General features: G+C 48.6%; 1 protein-coding gene across 1 annotated transcript in view; it reads left to right on the forward strand.

The window, feature by feature from the left end:
- The window catches only part of LOC119389596 (helicase SRCAP), a 77,137-nt gene that overhangs the window by 12,171 nt on the left and 42,615 nt on the right, over positions 1-22,351 (forward strand). The window contains 9 exon segments of the mRNA XM_049414487.1: positions 8,763-9,046; positions 10,763-10,937; positions 11,568-11,693; positions 13,666-13,808; positions 14,274-14,387; positions 14,520-14,697; positions 16,098-16,234; positions 17,415-17,777; positions 20,235-20,371. Coding sequence (XP_049270444.1) covers positions 8,763-9,046; positions 10,763-10,937; positions 11,568-11,693; positions 13,666-13,808; positions 14,274-14,387; positions 14,520-14,697; positions 16,098-16,234; positions 17,415-17,777; positions 20,235-20,371 — 1,657 coding nt within the window.

Below are 22,351 nucleotides of genomic sequence, written 5' to 3' on the forward strand. Positions count from 1 at the left end.
ACGAGCGCGTACTGCCGGAGTATGACCCCGAAGTTTGCGCGCGACACGGTTCGTGCCGTGCCTCTCGTTCCCAAAGGGGACTGTGAGAGGGGGAATGCGTTGAGCAGGGGTATGACCCCGAACTCTCCGCGTGGCACGGTTCCGACGTTTCTGCGGCAAAGGCAACAGTAAGCGCCGGCGGGCTGATGAACGGCTTGAGTTGGGAAAAGGGCCCATCACGATAGCCGCCATTCGCAATGTCCACAACGATCCCGGTCTTCAAAAGAAAGTCCCGACCGAGAATCACAGGAACATTGAGCCCTGGGAGATGAACAAAACGCGCGCGTCTCATTCGATCTCCCCATCTGACAGTCAACCTTGCGGCGCCAGCCGAATGGGCCACGCCTGTCGCAAGAGTGAATGTCGTTCGGCAGTCCCGCAAGCGCACCGAATGCTTCTGCAAGTGGGACAATACCTGTTCGCCAAACAACGAAGCGCTAGCGCCCGTGTCTAGCAACGCCGAAAATTCACGGCCGGCAATAATGACCGGAATGAACGGCGCGTGCGTACCAGCAAGACTGCTTGCCCTGTACGCAGAGGGGATAAGCAAAGGTTGGGCCGCCCGTGCCTTCACGAACGACCCGCAAATCCGTTTCCCTGCCTCACAGGAGGCCTAGATACGGTGCACTCCCTTGCTATGTGCCCTCTTTCACGGCAGCGAAAACAGCGCACTCCATCTCGGTCTCGTTCACGAGACGGAGCAGCCTCGAGCTGCTGTGATCGGCTCGCCACGTTATCACAGGATACGTATCGACGAGCGTCACCCACACTGCGTTGGGTCGGATGGCGTCCCTTCGTGTGGGTTTCAGGTGGTGCAGCACAGGCTGCCCGCCTTTCGTGCGTGTAGGGATCAAGAGCGCGAGCGCTCAACTCCCACGCGCAGCCACTGGCAGCCGCAAAGGCAGCGCCGTGGGGCTGCTGTTGGGGCACGGCCCCTCGCCATGCGCAGCGCGGCTCAAGGGCCTCGCTGGCTGGCGGTGGCGGGCGATAGGCACGCGCGGCGAGAAGGTCGCCTTGAATGCGCTTTGCCTCGGCGGCCAGCTCCTCCAAATCGCGGAAGCGACCGCCGCGCAGGTACGCCGAAAAGGTCGGATGTGCCTGCCGAATCACCCGTTCGACGCGTTCCTCGTTCGAGGCCCTGGGCTCAGCGATAGAAAAAAGGTCGTCCATCGCGCGTACGTACTCCTGAAGCGACTCATCAGGAGCTTGTGTACGGAGCTCGAGCTCTCGCCGCATCCTACTTTCGTAGTCAGCGGGTAGGAATTCGCGCAGAAAGGCCGCGCGGAACTCCTCGAGGGTTGCTGCTCGGTAACCGGAAAGCCGATACCACCTCGCCGCCGTATCAGTCAGTGCAGCCGGGACAACGCGCCCGAGCACCTCCTGATCGTCCAAACCCATTGCTCTCTGATAACGTGACAGAGAGTCAAGGTAGTCTCGGGCGCTGAGCAAATCCCCGTATCCGCTGTATGTTGGCACAGGCAACATAACAGCGGGGTGGGCGCGTTTCGGAACGGCCGAAAGCGTTTGGACAGCTCCCGAGAGCGCTTGGATCATCTCGACGGCGTTCTGCAGCAGCGTCTGCGTCGCACCTGCTTCACAGGAAGCCGTTGGTGCGTTAGCGGCGCGGTCGAGCGAAGGTGAACAGTCTCCCAGCTCGATCAGTGGAGCGGTTTCAAAAGGACCACCGCCCTGCGCGCCATTCCCAGAGCAAAAGAGGCTCCTAGCGGGATTTGCCTGCTGTCGAACATAATTGCCACTGGGGGCGGTTACCGTCGACAATACAGGCGCCTGCCCAGCGTGCGGTCGAACTGTCGGTTGCACGGCTGACGGCGGGCAAAAGTCGGCAAGGGCCAAAGCCTGCGCCCCGTCAATTCCACAGGGAACCGACTGAAAGCACTGTGCCGTCGAACTGCCACGCATTTCGAAGGGTACTGCAGCAGTCGAAGGCGCCTGAGCGCACCGTTCGGGTAGGGCAAAGGGCCCAGTCCGCAACGACGCACCATCTCCAAAGGGAGCTGGCAGGCGCTTTGTGTCGTCCCCACAGGGGGTTGCGACACGTATGGGTGCACAAGGGTGCCCCTCGACAGAGGCACTGGCCTCCTTCTCGTGCAACGCGGCATCCGCCAGAAAAGTCAACGGACAAAAATCCCGCGAAGCAGACATGTTGCGGCGAGCCCGAGACGCACAGGCGTACTGACTCGCTAAGAGCAGTCAAAAGCTTAATGAGCTTTTGATACCGCGTTGGGCGCCAGTGTAGTGTGCACGTATCTCACAGGAGTACGGCCACTAGCGTGGGTTCGGACTTAGCGAGCCACAGGGCCGCGTCTGCCGTCGCCTCGCGTGAACTAGCGCGCCGCTGCACACGTACGTTCAAGCGCTAACAAGGCGCCGAGCGTAACGCGGCAAGTACACAGTACTGCTCTCGAAATCCGCAACACTTTATTGCCTGCGGCAACCACAAAACGCAGTACAACGCCCGCTCCCAAAGGCGGCGGGAGAAGCAAAACAGGCTTAACCACGCCACGGGCGAAAGTACAACACAAAGGGTGCCGCTAGCACGTCTCCGCGGGCAAAAGGGCTCACGGCGACACGCCGCTGAGAGAAACGTTCCCTCGCGACTATGCTGCGTGCTCTCACGATCAGCGACCAAAACAGGGCCCGATCGCTCGAGCAAGGGCAAACTCCGCTCGCGTTGGCTTCGATAGATACGGTTTCGGCGTAGTAAGACCACGCGCGAATGCACCGCACCGCTCTTCAGCCTAGCGTTCGGAAAGGACAACGTAAGGTAAGCGCTCGCCGCTGGCGCAAGGCACCGTTGGCGAACTCCGTCCGAGCGAGCCCAAACAAAGGAGCCGACGGACAGGAAAGAAAAGACGTGCTCACCTTACGAGGTCCAGAGAGAGTCTGACTCCCCCGCCGCGCGCAACGGCTCGCGAGACGCGAGCACGCGAGACTCGAACGTGGCGCCACCGTCGCGATCCGGCGCCGGGGTGAGGGGGTTAACGTCACCCCCGCTCACCCAGCGCCGTAGGACGGCGGAGGAGGGGAGCGACATGATCGGACATGAGGATGGCAGAAATAGGCGAAAAACCCGCGCAATGGCGACGGCCTAGCCTCAATCCCCACAACGCGCAACACAGGGTCCATACCTGTACATACCTGCTGGCAACAGCAGCGGATAGCCGAGAAGCACAGAGTTCACGGAGTCGCGGCAACCGGAAGTGCCCGCTGTTTCGAAGAGCGGGTCAGCGATGACGGTATGTCACGTGAGATTGGGAGGGGCACTCGGCGAGGAGGGCAAAGTGGCTTTGGGAGAGGAGACCAGCCGATGAGCGGAGGGTAGCGAAGGAAAGAGTGAAATGAGCGATCGCAGCGTTTTGATCATCAAACGCGTGCAACTCCGCTTTTACGGCACCGTTTTAAAAAATTCTCACGGCTACATGTTTGTTGTAGACTCGTGCACAATTTTCACACCACAACTAAATTTCGACCTCTGGGTGGTTTAGGGGCCCTTTAAACAAGACAAGATGCGCAGTCAAGCTTCGCAATACAGTGAATTCTCGTTATAACGAAGTAGCATCGGACCATCAGTTAGTTCGTTATATCCGATATTTATTGGCAATCTGACTGTCGCAAGAATCATAGATACAAGAATGCATTATTCTAGGATTCAAACCCACTGTAAAGAAGCTAATCCTTACCTGTCTCTTTGTGGAATTTCAAACTAAATAGATCGGAACATGAGAACATGAAATTACAAGAGGACAAAGTTCGTTTGACATAACAGGCCTGCATTCACATTTATTTGAAGGCGGATGTGATCTTCATCTGGTGACTTTTTACAGCAATGCACAACTGCATTTAAAGCAAATACGGTTGTTAAGTGCCCTTAAATATTTATTTAGCTGTTTATGCTAGCGCAAACCATATATTTCTTTGTTATAGCCGATATCACAGCAGCTCTCGCGTTTTCAGTTTCGTTATAAAAAGCATGACACTGACATGAATCTTGACCAACCAAACTTCATATTTCGTTTGTTATAACCGATAATTTGCTATATCAGTGTACGTTATAACGACAAGGTATATGTAGACTGGTAGCGTAACTTCCGTAGAAGCCCACGTGTCAAGCCGGTGGCTAGTTGTTGCAACAGTCGCCATCTATGTGAGGAGGGGACAAACAGAATTAAAAAAAAAGAAAAGGATGACGTCACAACCGGAAGAGGAAATGACGTCACGTTTTGACGCGATGGGCGCGAAATTATGAAATTTTTTGACAGGGCGCCGCTTCTTACTTTTTTTTTATAGCTGCATGTTCTTTTTCTTATCACTATGACGGCTCCATAATGGAAGCCTGCAAGATAACGGGAAGACGAAAAAGAATGATTTGATAAATAAGGTGTATTTTATTGGCGAAATATTGCAGTTGAACAGGATATTACCCCAAAATAATTATGTAACACAGAAATCAGAAGTAGCATAACAATTCAACGTGCACACTGTGATGGTGTAATGTGGGCCCAGGATCCGAAATAATTCAACCGGCAGTCAGGTGATTCTGTACACACAACACAGACTTTAACACAACCGATAACTCTGACGATTCACACACAACACACTACAGCATTCCTTATTTACATCCTAAACGTCCTACGCGCCTCGCACACAAACTGTCCTACTCGCCGTTATGAACTGTTGCCGCTGCGGCGAGGTCGGTCGTCACCGGTACTCCTTGGGCAGTCAACAGTCACGCTGCCTTGACCGTGGCGAGGTGGTAGTGGTGGTGATGATGGCACTGCAGGCCGGTAGATCACCAGGCCACTGCAGCGCAGGTTAGCTGCCCGTCGCCAACATGAGCCGCGGCCACCTCGTGACACCACTCGGGCCCCAGGACCTCAGGCCAGGAACAGACTAGGCTGCCGGTCTCTGTGTCAGCACCGGGCACAGAGCGGGAATCAGGCTCACCAGGTCCACATGGCTGCCGGACGCCTGGTTAAGCGATGTCGCGACCCGAACCGCCGACCAGGGGCTGCCGTTCCAACTGTGTCGCGCTCCAACTCCTCGAGCCGCACGCCCCGCTCGCGCTTCCTTTTCGTCGTCTTCCCCTCCAAGGCGTACCGCAGAGCAGAACTGTCGTTCCCTCTTCGCCCCGTCACGGGCCACACAATCCACATCATCACACACACAAACCTTGCACACGTGTTGCTCTTGCATCCGTAGACAGCGCAGCGTTTCTTCGCGTAGCGTGGCGGGCTCATCGTCCCGAAGGGCGACAGCACGCCGGCCGTGCGCTGGCAAAACACAGTCACTGAAACGGTTCCCGATGGCTGCGATGGGCTATATTACCTTCTGCCAAGTACCACGACTAGAAAACAACGCTTATGCGAGGAAATATCTACGGACGACAGGCACAAACCTACTGCGCAGAAACGAGCGACGCCATTTGCATCTCAAAATGCGCAAAACCATTGGCCCATGTTACCAGACTGCCTGCATGTGCCCGCTGTTTCTGAAAATAAACGAAAAAAATTGGCCACTCAACCACATACCCAAGACTAAAGTTTGATTAAAGTAATCTACTAATTTAATTCGTGACAAATAAATTAAAGCTAATCAAAATAAACGCTTAATTAATTTTTTGTTTTCATTATTTGTCCCCCCCTCACCTAGTAGCGCTTTAATCGTCACGCGGGTGTTGATGTTTGTCGCAATAGGTTTTCGACCACTTTTCGTTCCGACTTTCGCGACCTATTTAGATTGACCTTGATAACGAGGTTAAACCGCAACGGGAAGTGCACTGTGATTGAAAAAGTGCACCAATGACGTGAATTGCTGCAGTCGTGTTATGTTGTTGGAGTGGCATTGTCACAATGACGGGCTACGCCTACCCGTCTCCGTGGCAGAGAAGGGTAGGAGTGAGAAACCGAAACCAGCCAAAGCAGCCATGGTAGGGTTGTTCTATCCCCTCTAACATCCTTATTGCAGCACGTATTTGCAAATTTTTTGCAGAAAGATGTTCACATCGCACAAGTGCGCAATTAGCTATTTATCACAAATTTTTGTCCTCAGGGTTGCTTACTGGCACTGTTGCATGATGAGCACAAAGGGATTGACTTGTGTAGTAGCGTTGTGCTAAATAATTTGCATGGAACTATGAGCATTGGTAAAAGTGATTTGCTCATATGGATTGTGATGCTTTCGTAAGTGTTAGCCAAGGTACATTCCCAGCCTAAAACGGATGTTGTTGTACTGTGTGAGTTTTAGTTACAGTTCATTTCAGTTCAACAATTTTGTTTTCGATTTGTTTTTGTTTTTTTGGTGAATGAATTCTCTTACAGTCGCTGACCATTTATTTGGACGCTGAAAATTCTGACATGCTCGTTTATTCGGACACATTTGCGGCACCGCCACTCATCCCATTGAAGTGATGTAAACTCATGACTGAAAATTCGGACGCCCCACAGTGTGCCATTCGATTTTTTTTTACTCTGGCCGGCTGATCGAGTGCGACGTTGAATGCTATGACAGCCATGACAAGCTGCCAGCAATGTTTAAAATATTTTTGCTAAGTTGCCAGCACTGAAATGTTGCACTGGCTATAGCTGGAGATCGTGCCAGTGTCAAAATCCACTCAGTAATTGCCTATCTCGAAGGCTACGTTTGTTGGCTACACGTAACGGTTACCTTTTGGCTTTAGCCACTCAAGTATCTATTGAAGGGCTACCATGACCAAACAGCAGGCCAAGCCAAGCTCGGAGTCAGCTCGGTGCGACGTTTGAGGTGAATAACAGCGCATACGAGTACGACGCTGATTATAACTTGGACAAAGAGAGAACAACAACACGAGCACTGCAATACTAACTAGCCCACCGTTGTTCTCTTTTGGCGTTTGAGAGTTTGCGTTGTCAGATGTTTCTGTGGCTAGGCCTCATCTGCATCCCGTCCTTCGTCTCTCGCTCCCTTATTTGTTGCTTGGTGTGCGAGGCCTGATCTGCTGAAATGACTCCAACGCCACCCGTTCCATGTGCACCGTCAAAACTAAAGAAACGTGGCAGCTGCAAGTCCTTAATGATGGCAAAGAAAGCAGCTATTCTTGCCAGGTGGAAGGTGGCCGACCTCAATCCGAAGTTGCTCGGGAGTTCTTGCCTAGCTGGGCAATGAGATCATCCTTCAGCTACTCGAACCAGCGCATGCGGACAGTGACTGCCATGATGACGCGCCTCCCACACCTCAGTCATCAAATGTGGATTTAGCGTTGGCCATTACAGTGCTGTTGCTGACCTACAGGAGTGGCCAAACATTGGCTGAAATACAGGCCGACCTGGTGGCGCGTAAGCATGCAGTGTACAGATGCGCATTGGCAAGTTTTTTCTGGCCACTGGGCCAATCGAGGTGCTTTATTCTGGTGAATCCTTTTTTTGGACTTATTGGCAGTTCCCGCAGAATCCGAATAAACGGTCGGGGACTGTATTTCTCTGCTGACACATTTAATGATCTTTCACTGAAAAGTAATTCTTGTTTCCTCTATCAACGTGTGTTTCATATGTGGCCAATAATATAACAAGGAGCAGCACCCCTGTATTCACAATGCATAGAGGAACACGTACAGCATTGAGTGTGATTGCGTTTCAAAAATTTAGTTGTGTGCAGTCCGTTTCCGAGGGGTATGAAACTAAGAAAAATGGTTGACAAAATTACACTAAAGTTATAAGTTGTCATCCGCATTGGCCGCTACTCTCACATTTTTTATTTCAGGAATGAAAACTTTTCACTGAACTAATTCTGTTGGGACAAACTTGATACATGGAGCACCCCTATTCCTGTGCAATAAGTAAATGCTTTTTGTAGCTATTTCTATGAAACATACAATTTAGACAATGCAAGGGTACACATGTTGTAGTCAACAATCCGCCTTTTTCATGATGCCACGGTGCATGCGCCATTCCCTAGTGGGAAAGTTGCGAGGTGCCTCTTGATTTCAGAGGCTTTCATTCTTTCAATTCAGAGGATTTCAGTTGTCCTGGCCCCTACCAAAACGCTACCAAAACAGTAGAGAGCAGCACAAAAAAATGAAAAAATTCACAGCATATCCACGGGGGAATGATGAAGAGCTTGGGCGAAGCTCCTGAAGCAATCATGGTTACACCGTGAAATCTTCAGTGGTTTCGCCCAGCAGTAATCAAAGCGATAGCCCAGTACATCATCAAAGACGTGACAAACACTGTATATATTTATACAAGAAATTTTATTAATCGTAGGTGGTAGCTAGACGTGGCTTCCGTTCCCCCTTCATTATAACGGCTTTATGGACGGTGAAGTGATGGATCGGTGATGTGTCGTAGTGGGATGTTTGCAAAGACGAAGTAGTGGGCAGTTTGCAAGGGTGGCTTCCGTTCCCCCTTCATTATAACGGCGTTATGGTCGGTGAAGTAATGGATCGGTGATGGATCATAGTGGGATGCTTGCGAAGACGAAGTAGTGGGCAGTTTGCAAAAGATCGGTGATGGGAGATACTGTTCGGGAGATACTACTGGTTACGCCTTATGCCGGACGCGTGACAAGGTTAGACTAAGAGGAGCTTCGCCCCTAAAAGCCGTATTCACTTTATGGGTTATGCCAAGACCAGCCTGTCATGTTGCGCTTTAGATAACTTATGTCTTATATTTTTACCAATAGAAGTGTTCATTGCCACTCACTTCCTTTTTCTGCCTTACGTCACCCAGATGAAGACTTCCAACCGGACGCAAGTGACTCCGACGATGAGGAGACGATAGACCGTGAGGAGACGACGGCGCCGACGGACCAAGAAGAGCAGAGTCGGGAGCTGGAGCTGCTTCAGAAAGAGAGCGAGCTGCCTATTGAGCAGCTGCTGGACTCGCTACCACCGGAGATTCTGGAGCGGCCAGCCTCGCCTCTTCCACACACCAACGGCGGGGACAACCACAAAGCTGAAGAGGAGGAGGAGGAAGACGGCGGCAGCTCAGAGCGGTCAGGAAGCCCCATCGACGTGAGTGCTGGTGTTTCCCAATCATTGATGGATATTGCTAGGATTTAAAACAAGAAAGGGACGCCGTCATGTCCAAACAAATTGTTCGGCTTAGCATGGGAGCCTAGTTCACAATGAATGCATTACCAAAGTCGTTCGTTTAAATGAGCTTGAGTAATTGCTGCAAGGAACCTGCATGATTGGGTTTAGGTTTTCGTTGTTACGATGAACTGTGCTGGAAATGATCTGTATGATAAGTGATTTCAGATGTAGCCGAGATGCTGTCGTTTTTTTCTGTTGCAGCGATTCTTGCGTTGTCCCAATTGATCCTGTGGTCGTTCGTGAAGGTGTGTTGTGCTAAAGCGTTAATGCGGACACTCTTATTCTTACGTCACGGGCGTGCTGCTGCAGACGTTTCTTGTAGTGATGTCACTTCTGGTGATGCATTCATTGTGAATAAGGCTTCCGTGCTGGAAGCCAAAATGTCATAAATGTTTTGTTTGGACTGGTTGGTGTCTCTTTTCATTTTGAATGTGCTCTTTTGGTTATACGGAATTCCGTCATGCTCTCGACTTCATTGTGGTAGGATGTGTTGCCCTTGAAAGGCCGAATGTACAAGATCTTTACTTTTGCTTGGTTCGTTATGAGCGAGTGGTATATACCACTGAAGCAATCTTTGCCAAGGCTGCTGTTGCTTCAAAGTCTGTTGCTTTTTCTTTGGCGTCAGTAGTCGCGACTGAGAGCAAATTGTTTGCACAAATGGGTATTCGGCATTTGCAGTTTCGTAGTTAGATTTTGTCAACATTTATAGTGAAGCTACACTGAAACCTCGATATAACGAACTCTGATATAACGATATATCGGTTATAACGAAGTAAGTGAAAAATAGTCTTGCAATACATACAGTGTTAGGAATATACGTTTATATCGAATTTTTGGATATAACGAAGTTAATTTTATGCAATATGTAACTTCGTTATAATGAGGTTTGAGTGTATCCGCATTCATTTTGTGACTTCATTTAACATGCTTGTGTCTGTTAATAAGGGGTGATGTGGGATCAGGTCAGAATGCGTGATCTGATGATGCATTACAGCATCTGCAACGCCCATTCTGTGTTGTAACAAAATGATTTGGCTGAAGGCGTACTTTTGAGTCCCCCAAAAAATCATTTCGTCAGTGCGTTCGACGAAAAAGAAGCTCAAAATCACGCGAAAACACAGGTGTTCGCTGAGCCATTAAAATGCAAGATCAGATCACGCATTCTGACCTGACCTCCCCGTTCACCCCTTATTAACAGACACAAGCATGTTTAATGACGTCACACAATGAATGCAGATAGTTCATCTGTCGCACCACTGGCTGCCGCTATATTGGCATCCTTCAAATGTCCATGCTTCACATGTTTCCGTTGTTGCTGGTGAAGAGGAAATGCAAAAAGGACGAAAGTGCGCACATGGTCATATGGGCCTCTGAGGACCTATTGATGAAAGCGGGGGCTTCAGATTGGCTGGTGATCTGAAAGCCCCATTCGTGGCTGCTGCGACAATAGATGTGTTGTTGCTACTGTCGCCTGCTTCGTAAACCACGTTTTGCATGTTAACTTTTTGACACTTGTTGAGTTCTCCACGCATGGCGTTATAGGATCTCGCTTGTTTAGGCCATCCTGGAAGATGCCACTTCTAGTCGACGCAAGCACTATTCGTACAGCTCTGATGCAGAGGGCTTGTTGTGCAGGTGGAGACCACCCAGGCAGATGAGGAAGTTGGCGGCGCAGGCGATGAGGCGGACGTTGGCGACGACGACTTTCAGGTCGAGGATGAGGAAGACGACGAGGAGACCCTTGAAGAGCAGGAGGAGCAGGAGAAGAGCGTGGACCACAAGGAGGAGCTGAAGGAGCTCATGATGGAAGGTGCGTGGGCTGCTGGCCACCCCTTGCATTAGCCTGGAGAATTTGTTGTGATCGGATAGCTACCATAACCTCCTTTAACCCAAAAGACCACTAGGGCGCATGACCGCTCTTCAAATCTGTGTATATTACGGAATGTGATGTTGTGATGAATGGAACGAAGCCATCTTTTTTTTAAATGTAGGGGTCAGATGCCAAAGGCAGCATCTTGCAGGGGAGAAAGTAGCTGTCTTCTCATTTATTGTCACTAAAGCAATACTTATAATCAAAAGACATAATAACTAACCCCACTTGTTCCTCACCTATACGTTTTTCTACGCATACGTTTATGGGGTCTGGTCCCAGCAAAGTATCTACAGATACATTAGAATCTCCTTTTCACTCATCGTTACCGCAACGTTCCTGCCTGATACATTCCAAACTGTTGCTGTGCTGGATGCTCTGAGGTTGTTTCTCCTCGGCACATCCGTTATAGCAATTTTAACCTCATGTTTTAATTGTATGTTTCCCGTCTGCTCCTTTATTTTTCCGCAGTCCTTTAAAAGGTGTAGGGTTTATACTGTACCTAGCGAATCGTCACTAGTAGTTACACTGTCATTGTTGTCTTTCTTTTTTTTTTCATTTGTATTTTAGGAGAAATGCCACTGGATGCCTTGTATGAAAAATACAGCGCCGCGTATGCGAGTGATGCCGAGGTGCCAAATGCTGCTGGGAGCTCCGAAGACGAGGAGGACGATGACACCGCTGACAACGAAAGAGGCAAGTTGCCCTAATTTCTTTTTTTGAGGTGCTTACCATGTTCAAGGTTAAGGGGAGACGCTCCTCGAAATAACTTCTTTTTTTATTTTTTGTAATAGAGACTTGAAAATTCTGTTATATGTATAGTTTTTCATGCAGATTTCAAATATGTCATTACTTTCCATGTAGCTGCTACAGTTGTTGAGTTATGTCATACACAATGGCAAAATGTTACACTTTTTGCGGGAACTCTTTTATGTACTAAACTTTCAGTAAAATCATTGTGTTGAATCTTATTCGACTCTTTGTAGACTGTAGAGTGCCAATATCTATCCAGATATTCCACAGAGATAATGGAACTAATAAAAAAAAAATTGTACTCTGTAACTGATTATTTTCAGTCTCCTTTGAAACAGTAACCGAATATTTTCACAAGTAATGCTGATAGATAGTGCAATTTCAAGTAGATATTTGCATTCTACATGTCTTGAAGAATACGTGTGCCAAGTTTCGTTACTATACAATAAATATAAGTTTATAAAAGGCTGCCCGGAAAACGTGAAATTGTCGAAAAAAATGAAAATGAGAAAAACGAGCTTGAAAGTTTGAAACGTTGGCATTTATCAGAAAAAACACTATTTACATCAAATTGGGCCACAATCCGCCTCCACGTGTGCGTGGACGAAAGTAGACTCGGGGCAATCGGAATTTTCACAACACAGTTCGAGGAATGCCGAAAGTCCTTTGCGCTTTCCAGCCGCCTCTCGGACGCCGAGCTTCCGTTCGCGGCAAGTTGGGCATGCCGAACCCGCCACAAGTGCCGTGAGCGCGCCGATTTCGCAAAGCATCGTGTTGACAGTAGGAGCACCTACCGGTCTAGGCTCACTCTCAAAGAATCCAATCTTCTTTAGGGATGCACTGATAAATTCCACAGCAGCGTCAATTTCACAACCACTGTCGCGGGGTTCGGTGTCGGCGTTAGGCCTATCCGATATCGGAGCGTCGGGGGCATCGTCCATCGCTGTCGCTTTGGGAAGCGTCCGACGCCGTTTCCCTCGATACTTGTGGCGAGTCCTGAACTTTCGAACATCAGAACTGCGCTTTTTAGGGCTTGCCATGGCACGAAAATACAGAAGAAACGCGGAACAACTCGGTCGCGGCGTTTGAGGCTTCGTTCTTTTACCGGGGAGGTGGGAGGGACGAGAGGGTGGAGCGCGCCGCCGTCCAATGGCGGCCTCGCGCTGCGTGCCGCGAAATTCAAAACGCTCGACGTACGCGTTGTTTTTATCGTTTTTTCTTTATTCTGCGTGAAGATACGAGACTAACCCCTGGTGTATTGTGGAGAAGACAGCTTTACACTGCATGCGGGCAGCATTGCAAATGGCGGGCACCGCGTCATTTTCGCAGCAGAAGGACGCAAACTACACCATTTTTCGCGACTTTTGCGCATTTCTCGCGTCACCGCTTCTCACTTGGAAGCCTTTTTAGATAATTTCTCGTGCGAATTTGAGCTTGATATTTTCAGAAATAAAAGATTATAGTCCAAGGATGCCAATACAGCCGAAAAAAAAAAACCCCAAAATTTTTTCGGAAAACCGCGACTTTTCGACCCGCGTCTCCCCTTAACAACCACCTGTACTGCAGTTTTACAAATATAGTTGAATAAGTGTTTTCCATCATTGTTCGTTATTTCAAAATTTATCTTTTATGCTGTTTCAATCCTCAGGACCTTCACCCAACAAAAGGGGAGGGGGAGGGGGAACGAAATGTGATGCCAACACTCCTTTAACGAATCCTAACTATGATGTGTTCTGCGGCCCTCCACGACAGTTGATGAACTTAATCATAGTCACAAATGAATCGTTGGTCAGTCAACTCTGTTTCTGTCTTTGACCATTCAGTGCTGATGTTTTTCTCCTTGGGACAGGCCAGTTAGCATGGAACTGCTAGTTTGTCGGGTACTCTGATTTGGCTGCAATGCTTTGTTGTGCAGATACAGACAACTCTGATGAAGAGATGGATGAGGAAGAAGAGGAGGAAGACATGGACACGTCGAGCGAGGGCGAGGTACAGGAGGACATTGGCATGGAGTACCTGATCAACCCTATGTCGGATGAAGTGGACTCAGAAGTGAAGGTGATTCTTCCTCACATTCTTAGCTTTACTCGAAGTGTGGTTGCTTAGTAGCTATTCACCTTCAGTGTTTTCGTTGTCGGAAGGCAGTGCAGTGCTTGTTTTGAGAGGGCATACTAGGAAGAGCGGACACAGGTGCTGTATGGGATAACAGAGGAGGCAGTTCTTTTTATTTTCCTGAATATGAGTTTTTAAACCATCTTTTTAATATCACAAACATAAACTTGTTCACCTTTCTGTTGTGGCAACTTGGCACCTCAGGAGTCCTTTAGCCCTCTCCTTGAACAGCGTGGGGTGAGGGTTTCTTCACTTTATTCTGCAAAAAACTGCACACAATTGTGCATTGTTCTGTGGGGGGTCTGCATATGACCTAGTAAGCACCGATGCATCTACCACTAGTCTCTGTGTTTGTGTTGTGAAACATTTCCAATTCTTCAAACATTGTTTGCTTGTGGCGCACGCGTGTAGGCGGAAAATGTGACGGAGGACACGTCGGGCAAGGGCCCCACCAAAGAAATCACCGACATCGCGGCCACCGCCCAGAGCTTCCAGCCCAAAGGGAACACCCTCTCCACCACACAGGTAAGTTGCACTCCCTTTTGCTGAAATAAATGGGCCAGTCTGCTTATGGTTATTGTTTGAGTGCCAGATCTCTTTGTCAAGTGTAAACGAAACCCTGTTTATTATTATTCTTACTTGTGTGACAACTTTCAGGTTCAAACGAAAGTGCCCTGGTTGTTGAAGCACAGCTTGCGAGAGTACCAACACATCGGTCTCGACTGGCTCGTCACCATGCACGACAAGAAGCTGAACGGCATTTTGGCTGATGAAATGGGCCTGGGAAAAACGATCCAGACAATCTCCCTGTTGGCGCACATGGCTTGTGATAAAGGTATGGTTTTCTTTTTTCATGTGTACGTGCCATGTTGTGCTTTGTACCACTGCTCCGTAATGAGATCCTAAAGCAGTCTGAGCTGCTCCACCACTGGATGCCTTTTACCAAGCAATAGCTCATGATTGCAATCTTGCACCACTACCTATTCACTCATCAAAGCAGGTGTAGAACAGAACACTGAGTGTATGAGCAAAATTGTGGCGACGTTACACGAATTGGTGAAAGTGGAAACGGAAGAATGCATTCTAGTTAGCCTTAAGGGGAGACGCGGGTCTTTTTTTTATTTCTTTTATTAGCTGGGTGAACTGAACGAAATTTAACAAACTTATCCCATTTTTTCTGCAGATTCCAAATCTCTAATTAGATTTTTGGTAGCTGCATTAGTACAAAAGATGTGCAATCTCTAAAAACATATTTCTTACAGGAATTTTCGATAACATTGCTTTGTCAAACACAGAAACAAAGTATGTGGCAAGGCTGCCAGAGAGCTGGTTTAGCCGGTGATGCTAATCAGATTGTCTTCAACAAACTTTGAATGCAAAATAAATAGACGTAAATGTGAGTGAAATTTTTTTTTGCTGCATACTATTTCTGATAATAGAGAATTATAATTTGGTGAACAACATAATAAGAAAATAAATAGCATCACCGGCTAGACCAGCTTCCTGGCAATCTTGCCACATACTTTGTTTTTGTGTTTGACAAAGCAAAGTTGCCAAAAATCCCCGTAAGAAATATGCTTAAATATATGTTAGAAATTACATATGTTTTGTTCTAATGCAGGTATTAAAAAATCTACTTAGAGATTTTGAATCTGCAGAAAATGCTGAATAAGTGTATTAAATTTCATGCCATTCACCCAACTTCTAAAAACCATTTTTTAAGACCCACGTCTCCCCTTAACTTGTGGCTTGATTGTCCACTGTGCATGTTTATATTGTGCAGGGAGTTCTGTGGTTGTCAATTTGTTAATGTATTTTGTAGCACAGATAGTTCCTTGATCCTAGGTGATAGTTATTGCAACATGGCTGATTGCTTCGTTTCTGGATGTCTCATTGCAGTAACTGAATATTAATTGTGCATATCCATCTTGAGTTATATTGAGTGGTTCTTGAGGTTAAAGCTTTGTGAATAACCATCGTGGAGTAGCGAAGCGAAATGCCTTTGTCTTCTTGACATTAGTTTTTAGCATGTTGTGAAAAAGCATCTGTAAGAAAGAGAAATGTAAACTTGGGCAACAACTGCGTGATTAGGACAAAAGTGAAAGCCAAACAACCGAACACATTAATGGTTTTAGTGAAGTATCCATCCAAGCCTTTCTTAGTGCTTTATCGTGCATACTCCTCTGGGCATCTTTCGCCATTGAGACTGCTAAGGATGTCGGGCAATGTACACAGGAATCTGGGGTCCCCACCTCATTGTGGTGCCTACCAGTGTGATGCTCAACTGGGAAATGGAATTCAAAAAGTGGTGCCCTGCCTTCAAAATCCTTACCTACTACGGTGTCCCCAAGGAGCGCAAGCAGAAGCGACAGGTGCGTGCACCTTTCATGTGTTGTTCGGGGGTTGGGAAGTATTCAGAACTTTAGGATAACTAATCGGGTGTTGTACTGTTCGATTTTTCCTAGTTTTAAATGATTTTCTTTATAGCTTTTAAATGCAGTAGAACCCTGCTAGTGTATGTTCCTGGGTGCTGTGTTTTCCTGGCTGTTATGTTGTTTCTGGCCAGTTTTGGCATAGTTTCTGTAGGATCCTATGCATTGGGAACCCTGGGGTGCTATCGCTTAGTGATTCTATTACTTTTTTTATGCCTTTCGCCACCATTAGCCGTCTGCGATTGATAAATTTCCGGGCTGCTCCTTTTGACCTATGGTAGACGACCAATGACAACAAAAGGCAATAAAGAAGCCATACAACCACTTCGCAATAGCAGCTCTGCTGCTATGTTGCAAACTGGCGCTCATAACTTGCCTGAGTGGCTATGTTGACTTTTGATGCAGCTTAGCCTGGCTTGGCTGTGGAATTATAGTCTTTCGACCTTGTTGAAATCTTTAATAACGTGTGCACCTTTAGCCCCTGCCCTGTTTTGTGCTGTAAACCTGCATTGTGCTATGGCGGCAAATTTTTCCCGTCTGCTATCTCTGGTATTTCTGTGTACGTGCAGTAACCCAGGGAATGTTGGCTACCGCTACTTGTAGCCCCAGTGGTGAATGTGAAGCACTCTTTTTTGCCAGATGGAGTTGAGCAGGGTGGTGTTTTCACTAGTGGGCAGCTGGCAAATAAAACCTTCCATGCTACCAACCAAACATGCCAGGTTCTCGACCCTTGCTATGGTGGACAGTAGAAGGGAAATGGATTGAGGGGGCCTGTTTTTTTAGACAGAACCGCATGAAGCTAGTAGCTAAAGAAGCCAAGGAAAGCGCAGCAAGCAGTCCAACGAAGCACGTTGCTGTACTAGTCGGTTCATTTTACACAGTTGATTTTTATGGCCGTTTAGTGCGAACAAATCACTAGCTCCCTTGACCCTTTCCTCGTCATGTTTTTATGGTCTAATGTGAAGTGAGCATTATTCGTAGTCCTTAATAGAAGTTACTTACGAAAGGGAAATGAACGAAGAAAAGAAAAGCTCGCTGCTTGCAGCAACTAGATCTCTCGGTCTGTTCTCATTCTTTTGTAAATCTGCCTTAAGGATAATGTCCTGGCCATTCCATACAGGGTTGGACCAAGCCCAATGCCTTTCACGTGTGCATCACGTCGTACAAGCTGGTCGTCCAGGACCACCAGGCCTTCAGGCGCAAGAAGTGGAAGTACCTGATCCTCGACGAGGCGCAACACATCAAGAACTTCAAGTCCCAGCGGTGGCAGATGCTGCTAAACTTCCAGAGCTCGCGGCGGCTCCTGCTGACGGGCACTCCGCTGCAGAACAGCCTCATGGAGCTGTGGTCCCTCATGCATTTCCTCATGCCCAGCGTGTTCCAGTCGCACAGGGAGTTCCGCGAGTGGTTCGCCAACCCCGTCACGGGCATGATCGAGGGCAGCAGCGACTACAACGAGAGCCTCATCAAGCGCCTACACAAGGTGCGCTTCTCACCTGCTTCGTGCTTGGGGCAGTGACGCAACGTATTCTGTTCCGATGATTTTTCTCTGAATTTTGAAGTAGTAGAAGGCGGGGTGGTGAAAGCTGGGACATTTCAGTCTTAGGATTGAGTCGACCGATGCTTGTTGAAGATCATTTGGAGCGGCCATGACGACGATTGGGATTGTCAATACTACTGGGTGTAAAGATCTTTGTGTGCCATTAGCGAGGTAAAAAAAATTGGTATGCCTTGTAAAAAAAAAATACGGTTTTGTGTTGTCATGGCAGGACATCGTTTTATGTTGGTTTGAATGTTCAGCAAGAGCAGAAAAAACGGTATGCAATGTTTGTGTAAAAGTTATCATTTGTGGGGATTCGAGGCACGCCCGTAGCCTTTGCGCGGGGATTCGCCGTCTGCTAACCCATTTTCTCCCCGTTCCCTCCCGCGGCGGCAATGTGGCGCCATCTTGTGTCATGCGCCGCCGGGTTCTCGTGGTAGCGTTGTATGCGATCTCGGAATTCGCGAGATCCGGTGCACGCTGGGACGGCTCACTCTCTCTCTCCTGGGCCAGCGAACGGTGAGGTCGCGTTTGCCTTGCGCTCCGACGTCCCCTTTGGGAATCGCCGGACTGTAGCCTGCCTGGGTGCCTTGGCATCCTTGGCGGGCGTGTCTACCGTTGCGCTAGCTTCTGTTCCGTACACTAAGCCAAAGGCGGTGCCAAGTGTTCGTGCGTGGTCGTACCACGCTGAGCCGCACTTGCCGGAGGCTCACGTGTGCGGAGATTTGCCCTAACTCTCGCGACCAGGCCCAGTGGTCATTGCGAGAGTGCGCAGCATAGTCGCTCAGGACCGTTTCCCGAGCGGCGTGTCAATCCTCGCCATTGCGAGCTGCGACGTGCTTCGCGGAACCCCTTTGTGTATTCCGTCCGCCTGCGGGGGCCCTTTGCTCCCCGCGTCCCGGGAGCGGACGTGGTGCTTCGTTGGGGTGCCGCCGAAAGGCAAATTAAGTGTTTGTGTGTGTTGTATTTGATCGAACACTGTGTTTCTGTCGCGCGGCGTTCGGTGCCCTCGTTAGCTGAACGCGCGCGGAGTGGTGCGCGTACGTAAGCAGGTAACGGCACACGCGGCCCTGTGGCTCGCTAAGCCTGAACCCGCGGTGGTCTCTACTCCGGTGAGTTTTGAGGCTACCACACTGGCGCCCAACGTGGTATCAAAGGCTCATTAAGCCTTTGATTAGACTTAGCTGAGTCAATACGCCTTCGCGAATTAGGCTCGCCGTGTTACCCGCGTTATGTCTGCTAGGCGTGAGTTTTGTCCGCTGTCGTTTTTAGCAGATACCGCTTTGCTCGAGAACAGGGCCAGTGCCCCCTTCGAGCAGCATGCGCAACAGGCGCTCCCCGAGAACGGTGCAACGGCCGGTATCCCTTTTGAAACCGCGCCGCTTATCGAGCTCGGAGACAGTTCCCCACCGCTCGAACGCGCCGTTAACGCACCGACAGCTTCCTTTGAAGCAGGTGCACAGACGCTGCTGCAAAATGCCGCCCAAATGATACAGGCGCTCACAGGGGCAGTCCAAACGCTTTCGGCTGTTCCGAAACGCACTCATCCCGCTGTCATGTTGGCCGTTCCGATCTACAGCGGGTACGGTGATCTGCAAAGTGTAAGAGATTACCTCTTGTGCAGTGTAAGAGATTACCTCAGTGCAGCCGGGACGCGTCGTCCCGGCTGCACTGACTGACACGGCGGCGAGGTGGTACTGACTTTCAGGCCACCGAGCAGCGACCCTCGATGAGTTCCGCGCGGCCTTCCTGCGCAAATTCTTACCCGCTGACTACGAGAGTAGGATGCGGCGCGAGCTCGAGCTCCGCACACAAGCTCCTGACGAGTCGCTTCGGGAGTACGTACGCGCGATGGACGACCTTTTCTCTATCGCCGAGCCCAGAGCCTCGAACGAGGAGCGCGTCGAACGGGTGATCAGTCGGGCACATCCGACCTTTTCGGCGTACCTGCGCGGCAGCCGCTTCTGAGATTTAGAGGAATTGGCCGCCGAGGCTAAGCGCATTCAAGTTGACATTCTCGCCGCGCGTGCCTATCGCTACCACACATTCAGAGTTAATAACGTTCACTTCTCGAAGCCTGTGACTGCTAGTGAGCCATTTGCATACCTGCCAACTCTCCCAATTTGTCCGGGAGACTCAAATTCTGATGAACTTTCTTGATTGTAGGGGATTGAGCACTGCCACCGCCTATGCATGTGGTCTTTGTTATTTATGGTTTGGCATAGGCATGGGCAAATATTCAGCTTCAAATGTTCGAACAAATATTACAGTACTTGAATTTTCCTCAACACGAACTGAAAGATTTTTGAAATTTCAAAGTATCGCAAGTTGTCCCTTGTTCCTTTCGTGCCATTTATTCCGAACTGCAAGGGATCCCTTACCCGTTGTTTCTGCCACTAGGTGCTTCGGCCATTTCTGCTACGAAGGTTGAAGAGCGAGGTGGAGAAGCAACTGCCCAAGAAATACGAACACGTGGTCATGTGCCGGCTGTCCAATCGGCAGCGGTACCTCTACGATGACTTCATGTCCCAGACAAAGTGAGTTTTCGTCATAGTGTTGTTTGCGCAGCTTTTTAAAATTTATTTATTTCCGCTTACGGCAGTGCGACCGTTTCTTGGAAAAGTTCAGCTGTTGTAGAGCTCAACTTCTTGTGGCATTATCAGTGTCTTTGGCAGACGCGATTGCATAACTATTGTGACATGACACAATTGCTTTGCACATTTGTAATGATATGTCAGACAGCTCTCTATACTGTGAACGGACTCCAATGTCTTATGTCTGTGTGGTTGGTAGCTTTTGAGCTTCTTACGACCTGCCGATGGGATGGTGGCTCGCACCACAACTCTTATAGGCTCCTACATTGCTTCTAAGTGTTGGTGTGCTTTGACTTGTTGAACATTTTGCCCTAGCGCTGCCATCTGTCGGCCTTCTGGTTAGCTTATTTAGCTAACCTAACCTAGTCTAGTTGTGGGAGCGACTGCTTTCCAAAGGCGTCAGACCTAGGTTTAAATTCCGGACTGGGACAAATTTTTTTTTTTCCCAGCTGAGCTTTCTGTCAGAAATCGACATGGATTTCTTTGAAGCTTCAAGCTACATGTGAATGTAGGATCGCTTTTCCCTCATAACTATTGCTGGTTTGGGCTGCGACACACAATTCTCAGAAGTACCAAAAAAAAAGTACCAGTCTATTGGTAATAGCACAACAAGCAAAAAGTAGCTTATTTTTGAACTGTTGAAATGAAAGTGGCACATCTTTGTCACCTGCCTACATAAGAACTGCTTTTTTTTTTTTTTTTCGCATTGTGTGATGACTATGGTGACATCTCCTGCCCCCCAAATGGACTGGTTGCCCAACGCTGCTAACACAGTCTTGGTGTGGGCAGAAAAACAAGAGCAAACAGAAAGACGCTCGTTATGATTGAGTGCATGGCCTACACTGTCGGGTGCGGCTAGCTGCATGTGTGGTGTCCCGCACGTGTGTGTGTCGCTCGCAGGGTGAGCAGCGGTCTGGTGGGATGTTGCACAGCTGTGCTGTGTACGTGTGCGCAGGACAAAGGAGACGCTGGCCACTGGCAACTTCATGAGCGTCATAAACGTGCTGATGCAGCTCCGCAAAGTGTGCAATCACCCCAACATGTTCGAGCCGAGACCCATCTTGTCGCCCTTCCGCATGGACGGGCTTGTGTATTATACCGCCTCCAGTGTATATGACATCTGTAAATATGACCCATTCAAGGTAAGCACGCGCTGTGTGCGAAGCTTTTTTTTTTCTTTTTCTTTTTTTTTTTGTTTTGCTTCCTTGTGTTTCCGAGAAAAGTATTGAGTCGTACTTGGCACAGCTCTTGTCATTTGTAGATAAGCTGAAGGCAGTGACAGAATAAATGTCTGTTGGGGTGGCTCTGCGGGCTATTGGGTTTGTCATACTTCTGGGGGTTGAACGAAGGAAGGTGAATTTAAAGACTCTTTTTTCTTTTGTTAGACACAACATTAATGAGAACTAACAGACAATCAAGCCAAGGAAAGTATAGGGGATGTTATTTGTAGTGGTCGTGATACAGATGTGAAGAATTTAGCGTGGACGAAAAAGTAATTTGCCGCCGGCAGGGACCGAACGTGCAACCTTCTAATAACGCATCTGGGGGTTGAGCGTGAAAAGAGATAGGGACAAAAGGAAGGTTGTACACATGCACTGGCGTTGCGAAGTGTTCCTGTGGCTGCTGTGCGCAAAACAGGTTCTTTCTTTTGTACCCGTCGTTTTTCGCTCTTAACCCCTAAATGTATAAATGTAGATAGTTTCTTGGCGTTAAGCATCATCTACAATAAGAAGCCAACAGATAATAAAGGCATTAAATAAGATAATAAAGATAATAAAGGATAATAAAGTGTCATTTGTAGTCTTTAATTAAAGTGTTGTAGTTATGAGATCTCAGTATCCTAGGGAATATCGTTTATTTCACACAGTTTTTGACAAACTGAGTGCATAGGACGTACCTGTCAGTGTTGGCTGCTTGCTGAAA

The sequence above is a fragment of the Rhipicephalus sanguineus genome, chromosome 4 (assembly GCF_013339695.2).
Source record: "Rhipicephalus sanguineus isolate Rsan-2018 chromosome 4, BIME_Rsan_1.4, whole genome shotgun sequence".
Classification (NCBI taxonomy): Eukaryota; Metazoa; Arthropoda; class Arachnida; order Ixodida; family Ixodidae; genus Rhipicephalus; species Rhipicephalus sanguineus.